General features: G+C 41.7%; 1 protein-coding gene across 2 annotated transcripts in view; it reads right to left on the reverse strand.

The window, feature by feature from the left end:
* The window catches only part of LOC121935407 (calcium-binding protein 1-like), an 18,733-nt gene extending 13,047 nt beyond the window's left edge, over positions 1 to 5,686 (reverse strand). Inside the window, exons 1-2 of one of the 2 annotated variants that reach the window (XM_042476896.1) lie at positions 5,645 to 5,686; positions 1,838 to 2,005 (exon numbers count right to left, since the gene is read on the reverse strand). In XM_042476896.1, coding sequence (XP_042332830.1) covers positions 1,838 to 2,005; positions 5,645 to 5,686 — 210 coding nt within the window. Of the gene's footprint in view, positions 1 to 1,837; positions 2,006 to 5,644 lie in introns of those variants that run through there. The other variant, XM_042476905.1, reaches the window with a different exon arrangement.
* Positions 5,687 to 9,910: the final 4,224 nt, after the last annotated feature.

A 9,910-nucleotide genomic window follows, 5' to 3' on the forward strand; every position in this document is an offset into this window, starting at 1 on the left:
TCATTGCTTCTGTAAAATGAAGCCCTGTTCCTTTGGGCAGCCCAGTTCTATCCATGTTTACTTGGAAGCAGAACCTAAAATATTCATTAGGGCTTCCAGAATATTCAATAGGGCTTCCTTCCAAGGATTTTGATATTGTTGTTGTGTGCCTCCAAGTCATTTTTTTTTACCTTATGGCAACCCTGTCATGGGGTTTTCTGCCAGTGGGTTTTTATGCTTGAGCGAGGAATCGACCTCTGATCTTCAGAGTCATAGTCCAATGCTCAAACCACCACACCTCACTGGGCAGAAGATTATGGCCTCATGTTGCATCACTGTTGGGTTTAATGTAACCTTCTTTTAGGCTACATTTTAACTGGAGGAAAGCTTCTCAGACTCTTTCCAAAGACATTAGAGACTCCTAATAGATCCTTAGCGTGAATCTGAGTAGCCCAAACGCCAATGTTACAAAGCTGCTAAGAGACTGAGCAACTAATCAGGAAGTCCCCAGTAGAAAGGCTGCCTCTATCATGTGCTAACTAGGTGGCTTTAAGCATGTCATTCGCTCTTTCAGCCTTAGTTTCTCCACATATTTTATAAAACAGTAGGTCCACGGTATCTGTTGGGGTTTGGTTTGAGGACCCCCCGTGGATACCAAAATCTGTGGATGCTTGTCCAATTAAATACAGTGGCATAATAAAATGGTGCCCTTTATATAAAATGGCAAAATTAAGTTTGCTTTTTGGAATGTATATATTTTAAAAATATTTTCAAGCCACAGATGCTTGAATCTGTGGATAAAGGATCCGTGGATATGGAGAGCTGACTGTATAGGAATAACACCACATTGACAGAAGATAAAGTTTATTGTGAGCTTTGAACCAACCAAAACCAATTCAAAGTACTATACAAATGTCATAACCATCGGCCAAGCAACCAGTGACTCTTATTGTTGGACTTGCAACCTATGGCAAATGGACTCAATGAACAAAACTTCTCACAAAGCAATTTCCATATGGGAAAAGATTCCACATGAAAATCCACAAACTGCAGCATGAATGGTTCTATGAGTACACAGAACAACAGCCGCTGTCCACATTTGCTGCCAAATTTGTACACATGCAGCAGAAAGTAACACAAGGCTGTGCTTTGACAGGTAACACATATATGTTTGTTCCCAAATGTAAGATTATTAATCTTCATAGAGGCAACTATAATGCATGGCTCAGCTTGGCTCAGCTTGGCTCAGAACTGAAGCAGATCTGAACCATGTATCAGCATCCATTTATAAGGGCCCATTCACACTACACAGTTATAGCACTGTGATTCTATTTTAAATGCCATGGTCTAGCCAATGGAATCCTGGGATCCCACTGAAGCCCTAGTGGTGCAGTGGTTAAATGTTGGTACTGCAGCCACAACGTTTTGAGTTTGATTTCAGGGCTCCAAGGTTGACTCAACCTTCCATCCTTCCGTAGGTCGGTAAAATGAGTACCCAGCTTGCTGGCGGCAATTGGATGACAGATTGTAAACTGCTTAGAGAATGCTGAATTCACTGATAAATGGTATAGAAGTGTAAATTCTATTGCTATTACTGGGATCTGCAGTTCAGAGAGAGGCCTCAAAATTCTCAGCCAGAGAGCTCTAGAGCTCTACCAAACTGTATATCCTTGAATTTCATAGGATGTTGCCATGGCAGTTAAAGTGAAATCACAGTTCTATAACATGTGGTATGGAAGGGCACCTACTAAAGGGATAGGGGGGATATAATTGGTGGTAAAGTGGGGAGAGGGAGCAGCGGTAGCTATGTTCTGATGTGCCATCTAAAGGGAGCATTGGGGGAAGTGCAAGTACGTACAATCTGTGTGATGGCGATGCTCTGGCGCAAAAAGATGCAGGCTGGCCCCACCAGGCCATGCAGCACTGAGTAGTTCTGCAATGGGGGATACGACATGCCATCGATCATTTCGTCCACATCATTGCTGGTAGAGGGGGAGCCGGGAGCCTCTGAGGGCTTCTTATTCTCCTGTAGCATAGTTTGAAATTAGCTGAGCATGGTTAGACAAAGCCTCATTTCTCCACCTGTCAGGGCCAGGGTGCTTCAGTCCCTGACTCCTAGGAAATTCTGGTAAAGCAGAGATTTTGGTAATGGAGAACATGGAAAGAAGGAAGGACAAAGGAAGAAAACTGGAGGTGTGCAAAGGAAATAATGGCAGGTCATTCTCCCTCAGCCCCAGTAAAAAACAAATCTCACATTTTTTTCAGTCCCAAATTTATCGCAGTTTCCTTACTGGTAAGTGGAAATCTGCTGCTAGGCTTGCATAGCCTGCAGTCTTCAGTGAATCCTGCTAAACCAGAGGAATTAGCTGATACATCCTGCTTTGTGCTAGAATGCAGGTAGACAGACATGCTAAGGTCAAGTAATATCACACAACTCTGTTCCTAGTGTACATCCATGGGAGGCGAGGAGGAAGAGGACTGGGCAGTTACAAAGAGATACTATATTGTGTTCTCACACAAAGTGATGCCATTGGGTAAGGGGTAGGCAAAGTGAAGCCCTGGGGCTGCATGTGCCCCCCCCCCAAAAGCTGGTTTTCTGTTCCTTTTTCCTCCCATAAAATGCTGAATTGCCTCCCCTGCAAGGCTCCAAGTGTAGCAATTAACCTTTTAAACAGGTAGCAGGGTCCATCTGTGCTGTATAAAATCCTAAAAACCACCAATTTTCAAACCCAGAAGGGATCATTCAACCACCCATATTTTTTTGTTTGCTCTTTAATTTGTGTTTGTTTGGCATGTTTGGCAATCTGTGTAGGCTCTGGAGGGGCATCTTCTCCCCAGGGCAAATAATGTGGTCCCAGAGTATCTGACTCTGCACTCTAGTTTGCTTTCAGTAACACTCTCCATTTTGCACCTCAAAGCTTGTTTCAATTCAGGTGTGTATCAGAGCACAAGCCTTACATGAAAACTGATATTTATTTCCACATACATTTTTTCAAAATCTACACATTTTTGTGTGACTTTTTAAAGTTTATGTGCTTTCATATATTTTGCTATAGTCTATAGAGCAAATTTGTCTGTCGTTTTACAATATACACATTTTTTTCAGATATGCATTTTAAAGTACACATGTTTGTTCTTGTGCATATGACATTGCAATCTCTGCTGTATGGATTTCTCTTGCAAATGCATGTGCATGTTAAATTCTGGGAGGTTTATCCAGGTTGGATAAGACTATATTCAAATATGAACACAGTGAATTTCTCATCCTTCCTGAGATACTTTCGTAACACTGACAAACACACACACACAATGAAGTAATACGTACAATCATTAAAAATAGGCAGTTACTGCAACACATATGGATCATGACAGACCTTATGTTCACATATCTTGACAAATTCCCTTCTCTCTTTTACAGCACATCTGCACACCACACACCTAAATTGATTTAACAAGTATTCTCCCTTCCTAAGGAATCCTTGGGACTGTGAATACTCTAAAAGAATTCTCAATCTTGTCACCAGACTAACTCTTTCTGCCTTCCTCAAACTGGTTCCTTCCATGTTGGTCACCCTGTTTGAAAAGAGTGTACCACATGAGGGGAAGGCTGCTTTTGGAGAAGATTATTAATCTGAAATAAAGCTATCATAAGAGCATGTAGCACCCCAACATCAAGATTTGTAACATAGCATACCCTGTGAAAATGTACCCTAGAGCTAACTAAATACTGATTAGCCTTTACCAAGTGCTAACTCACCCAATTATATAGGGAGCTAGTCAACTGCATCATCTGATTATATGTAGATGATCAATTTTTAAAAAATTTCCAATCAGGTACAGACATGTAAGAAAACTCTCTAAAGAGAGAGACAGTGACACAAAAGAACCAGCACAAAAAAAAAAGAGCAATTTACAGATACAAACAACTCTGCAGCACATACACAGGTTGGTATTTTCTTTCTTGCATAATCATGCCACAGCCTTTTACTAAGTAAGACTCTGACTTGACAGGGTGACAGAAGCAGAGACTTAAGACTAACACCCATAACTGAGAATCTCCAGCATTCAAATACTCACATGTTTCAAGGGTACACTCCATCTCCTACGTGACTCCTGACATTTGTAAAAGACCACAGATCCTAACCCACAAACCTGCTCACCTCACAAAAGAGGTCCTGACTTAACCACACAAAGGGCATGCTATTACCAACTATACACCCCTTGAGAGATGTATACATCCATTTATATTATATATACAGACATGTCTTCAGTTCCACAGTGCTCTAAACACTCTATATGCACTCTATCTTTTAATTCTAGGACAGTGACAGAAAAGAAGATTTTGTAATAGTCTGAAAAAATCACACTGATGCTTGTTGTGGGGAGCTTCGCACTGCAGTTGGGCTGGTAGTAAATTACCAACTGGAGACCTCACTGAGACTCCCTCTCCTTCCCTCCCTCCCCTAGCTATGATAGCCCATCCATCTTCATGAGTTCCTTCCACCTTGGTTTTAGTTAAATATTCAGTCATTTTATTATTATTATTATTAATCTTTATTTATGAAGCGCTGTAAATTTACACAGCGCTGTACATGCAATCTTTTTAGTTAGACGGTTCCCTGCCCTCAGGCTTACAATCTAAAAAGTGTATATGGGCATACTAAACACAACTGAATGTATAGGAATGTTTAATTTTCTTCTTCAGGATGCTACATTGATAACAATGATTTGCCTTTTATCTCTAGTATGTACTACCCCCTCAACTAATTTAATATTCCTAAACTCTGTGCACAAATTTCCCCTAAACACACAGAAACAGGCACAGCACTAATAAACACAATGATGTTCTTTCTCTTATGCTGCATTGGCACCTCGATATACAGGAATACAGACATCTCCTTTAAGATGTAGCTTGCTCTCTGATGCGGAGAGATTGATCCTTCAGAATATACAGGACTACATGGAAGATTTCATGCCTAGTGCTATCAAGTTCCCATAGGACCAACCTTCTCTAGAACATGTGATGCCCACCTGGTTGAATCTCTCTTTACCCAATCAAAATACAGGGTTTGTACACCAGGAGGAGAGGGGCATTATGTGATTTATGTTTTGCTTTAGATGCAAGAAAACAGAAGAGGATCTATATGAATAGTGTGTCCGGGGAGTGGAAAGGGGGACCCTTTCAGTGCTACAAAACTCAACCTTGGCATCATCCTAAGAACCTGAAATCAGGGATGTTGCTTCAGTGCCCCCTCAGCCTGGAGCTGATGGATAAGGTTGCCAGGTGAAATAAGGAGCAGGGTTCCTGCTTGTCAAGCAGAGGGAATTACAGCATGAATTTCACCAATGAAATTCTCTTGTCTATATATCTACTGTATTAAAGTTTCAGGAGCCCTGTCCCTTATTTCAACTGGTGGGTGAAAGAGTGGTATGAGAGGGGCCTAGCTATAAGCGCCCACCAAAGTGGGTATTCTTATTGCTACATCTCCTAGAAGAACACCTCAAGACCAGGGGTGAAGGATCAAGGGACAAGCATAGGGAAATGAGAAGGATAGGCAGACAAAGATGTAGAGAACCAGCCAAACACCAGGGAGGGGGTCTTACATCAAGGCATGGAGATATCAGGATGAAATGGGCCACCCTCCCCTCAAGCCTCTTTCCCTACCTTGGTTAGCCGCTTGCCTGGGGTTTTGGTGCAGTTGCCCATGTCTGTTAAGGCCCCCCCCATCCCGCAGAGCACAGTATGGGGCTAGAGGCAGCTGGTGCTGCTGAAAGCAAGAGGGGTTTTTTGTTCTTGTTTTTTTTTATATAGTAACAAGTGATTCTCTTCCTGGGAGGTTTAGACGCTTTGGGGATTTTCAGGGTTTTTATTGTTGAATATCTCCAGAATATTAAGGGAAAGTGAACAGGGGGAGGGCGTGGGCCAGAGCCATAATCCTGAGGATTATACGCAACTCAATCATAGATGGTGCTAAAGCAGAGAATGGGGGACAGGCAGGGCAGCTCTTCCTCCTCCAAGCATTTCAGCCCTGCAGTGTGTGTCCCAGGAAGGAAAGTGTCTGTCCTGCCTCCACCTTGAAGCCCTTCTCAGAGGCTGGTGTCTCTCATGGACCACCACTACCCACTCATCCATCCATCTGTTCATTCATTCTCCCCTCCCTCTGTGAGAGCACTGAGGCCATAATCTCCTGTGACAATCAAAGAGCTTTTCAAATCTTTGTTCCTGGGAGTGGCTGCTTCCACTGAGCTCTGAAGCTGGGTCCTACCAGCATTACTGGGCATGCAAGATGGCAGAGTGGCATGGGAGGGGGACAGGGATGATGCATGAGCAAGAGCCTCACAGTCAGATTTACTGGCTCACTGCAAGACATGTGAACCAGCAGGCAGAATTCACTGTATTTATAGACTCACGGGGCATTTTCATAATAGAGGTGGGTAAGAAATGCCTGTTCATCTCTGATACTTGTGCATGTTATTAATGTAGGGCAATATTTGGGGGAGGCGTCATTTTAAAATCCAAGGCACGTTCTGATCTTTATTTGTTTTACAGATGTGGGTAATAAAACCATTTTTGTCATTTGTGGAAATGCCTATGGATTTGAAAAGGCTGTCTTGAAAATTTTTATCCAGGTCAGGCAATCTGATTAAGCTCTTGTTTACCTGCATCCCCTTTTTTGTTTTTTTTTGGCAACTGAGGGGGGAAAGTATCTGCAAGTTTTTTTAGGGTGACAAGAGAATAGAGAAGGAGCCCAGATCTTTTTGCAGTATTTGACAGGCTTTTAATACAAAGGCTAGAGAGAAACAGCACAGTTTTCAGAGTATGCAGGATTGTGCAGAACGTATAGGCACACTTCTTGGTGATTGGCAGTAGTTTCACCAAGGTTTACTCACATCTAAAATATATTGTTCTCTTCAGTTGGGCCACTAGAAAGAATGCTTATGGGACTGCCAGGAGTGGATTTTTGTGTGAAAGCATTTGTAAATTTGGTCTTGATATTGATCTCAAATTCCTGGGTGTGAGAAGTGTTCAGAGGCTCCTTTGAATACTTAAAATATGTCTGCCTGTGCATTTTTTAAAAAACCTTGGAGTTTGCTCGCCCCTGTACCTCTGACTGTTGTAATAATAATAATAATAATAATAATAATTTGTTTTATTTATATACCGCTATTCCAAAGATCATAGCGGTGAACAGCAGGTAAGCTAATTAGCAAGTAAGCTGGTCTTTTTTTTTTTTTTGTAGATTTATGGTTCAAAAGAGTTGATAGCAAGAATAAAAGAAATGAGTGTGTACATCACAATTAATCACAGTTCCCTCACAGCACCTTTAACCCTCTTAAAAACCATCATCATCAGGAACAAAAGCCAGGAGATTCATCTTCCTCCTAATCCCCACTTCTGATTACCAATTAGGCATTTGCTCTTATATTACAACACTCCAGTGTAGATATAGCAGACAGTGTCTTCTGCTTCAGACGTCCCTTCCCTTAACAACCATTCCCCTGCAGACTAAAACATGCAAAGTGAGGAGAAATACTGTATACCATTTTAAATATGGCAGAGAAACACATATTCAATGCCTTCAAAGCTCACCACACCTAACATCTTACACCTGCTTTCCCTTTCAGGAGCAGACATTTTTGTGCTCTAAAATACAGTATTAGCTCATACATTCAGTGGGGAGACAGAAGAGGGTTAATGACATGAATTTGTTAAAAGTCTAAATGTTAGTGTTCAAGTCTTTGAAATGTGATGTTATATACTTTTAAATTTGACCTCAGACATTGACATGTGAGTGTTTTGGAATAGTTAGCAATCACCCATTTGACTATCAAATTGTTTGATTGTCAAATACCACATTCCAATAAATGTCTGGCATCAGACATTGTCACCTTGGGACTACAAATCAGAAATTTTCCTGGTTACAGTGTGTTTGCTTGTGTGGGAGGGGAAACATGGGTGGGGACCCTTATGCACAACATGTGGATACTAGTATGCATTATTGAAATCTGAATTTTGTTACACTAAAATAACATTTATAATCTTAAGGCATAAACAAATAAACAGCTCCCCTCAACAGTCCATTGAGCAATCCCAGTAGCATACAATATTATATGTCATTGGGATTAAAAACTCCAGAAATATAATTGGGCTAGAGGATAGCGGAATGCCCTCTTTAAGAAATTGTTCCATCTTTAAAGGCTGCCTGAAATGATCATGAAACAATGAAACCCTCTGTTAGGTTGTGACCTTGTTTCAGGTTGCCATGGGCACTACAAAACATGCTGTTATATTTGCAAAAAAAGTTGGCTCTCATAGCTGTTTGCCTATGACCTGATTGTCTCTGAAGCCAAATTTGTAAAGCCCACACTGTAACCCAACCAAGGTATGGAAGGCTTTGTGTGTGCATTCCCATTTCTATAATAAATATCTTTTGGACAAGCAATACTTGTTTCATACAGGAATCCAGAAGGTTCTTGAGGAGTCTTGTCTAACCACTAAAGTTGTACATCACACTGAGGAGAGATTAATAGAATGATAGAGTTGGAAGAAACCACAAGAGTCATCCAGTCTAAGGCTATGATATAATACAGATGAGGTTGTAAAGGAATCCTTTCTGTATATAGCCTTTAATGACAAAAATATAATTCATCTCATATACTTGCTCTAATCTTCTCCCTTCAATAAATAGTGAGGTGAGGGTTCTTCCTAGAAAGAAGAGAATCTCTCTCTTTGTGAAAGGTCTCTCCATGATAATTCATATTTGTCAAATTCTTAAGAATGCTTTTAATCCTGATTAGAGCAGACATGACTTTTAGATCCAAAGGAAAATATCAAATAGTAATTTAATCCAAACCCTTTTTGATTAAACTTCTTATGATGTGAGGATCAGAACAACCTGTCTCATGTTTTTGAGACTAAATCTCACATGCTGAGCCACAAGTGTGGATTCAGATAGTACTTTCAGATCATCTTTGTTGTTGTTGTGTGCCTTCACCTGGAGATAGTACCTATTTCATTAAGCTCAGAAGGAGAGGAACACAATGCAACAGCTGCAACCTCCCAGCTCTCCCACCAGTCTTCTTAGGAGGAAATGCACTGATGGATTACTGAGGCGGGTTACAGACCGCCATAAGGGACGTCCTTAGGATGTCCCATTTTGAAAAAAGGGCGTCTCTTCCAGACGCCCCTTACCTTGTTACGGACAGAGTCCGTAACAAATGGCGGCAGCCGTTCCACACGGCCACCGCCATTTTGACGTAACGGACGCTCTGTGTCCGCACGTCACGGCCCAGAAGTGACGCCGCGAGTGAGTGCTTTGGCACTTGCGGCGTCTCTTCCGGGTTGCCGGAAGCTCCTTCTTTGCAGCGCAGAGGAGTCATGCGGTTTGGCTGCTGCGACTCCTCTGCGTTGCAACCGGCAGTGGCCCGATTTTTAAAAGTCCAAAAAGGCTTTCAAAGTTCCCAGTTGCTTAACAATAGCAGCAACAATGACTAACCCTGCCTGCATATCCAAACTTAAGCTGTTAGAATCCTTGATGGATAATGCCTTAGGTATGGATTTCCACTTGATTATGCAAGCCAGCCAAGTGTATGTATGGTCAATGTGGTGTAGCAAGTGGCACCACCGTCACTGCTATTATATAGCTGGCTTTATCACTGCCCCCATGGTCTACTGGATTGGTATTTGAAAAAACAACAACAATAAGAAACCACAGGCCTGAATCCTGCCTTTTTTTTGCCTTAGAGGCCTGCTTGCTGAAGCAACTAAAAGCAGAGACTTATCAAAGCTGAGGAGAGAGGCCACTGGAAAAGTGAGACATGAAGCATTGCAGGTACATCCTGTTTTACTGTCTTGGGGCTTCTAAAGATAGTAGCGGTACTTTGGGTAATGACCCACTGGTCTTAAATTTGAACCAGAACTCAAATTCAG

The sequence above is a fragment of the Sceloporus undulatus genome, chromosome 1, assembly GCF_019175285.1.
Source record: "Sceloporus undulatus isolate JIND9_A2432 ecotype Alabama chromosome 1, SceUnd_v1.1, whole genome shotgun sequence".
In the NCBI taxonomy this organism is placed as follows: domain Eukaryota; kingdom Metazoa; phylum Chordata; class Lepidosauria; order Squamata; family Phrynosomatidae; genus Sceloporus; species Sceloporus undulatus.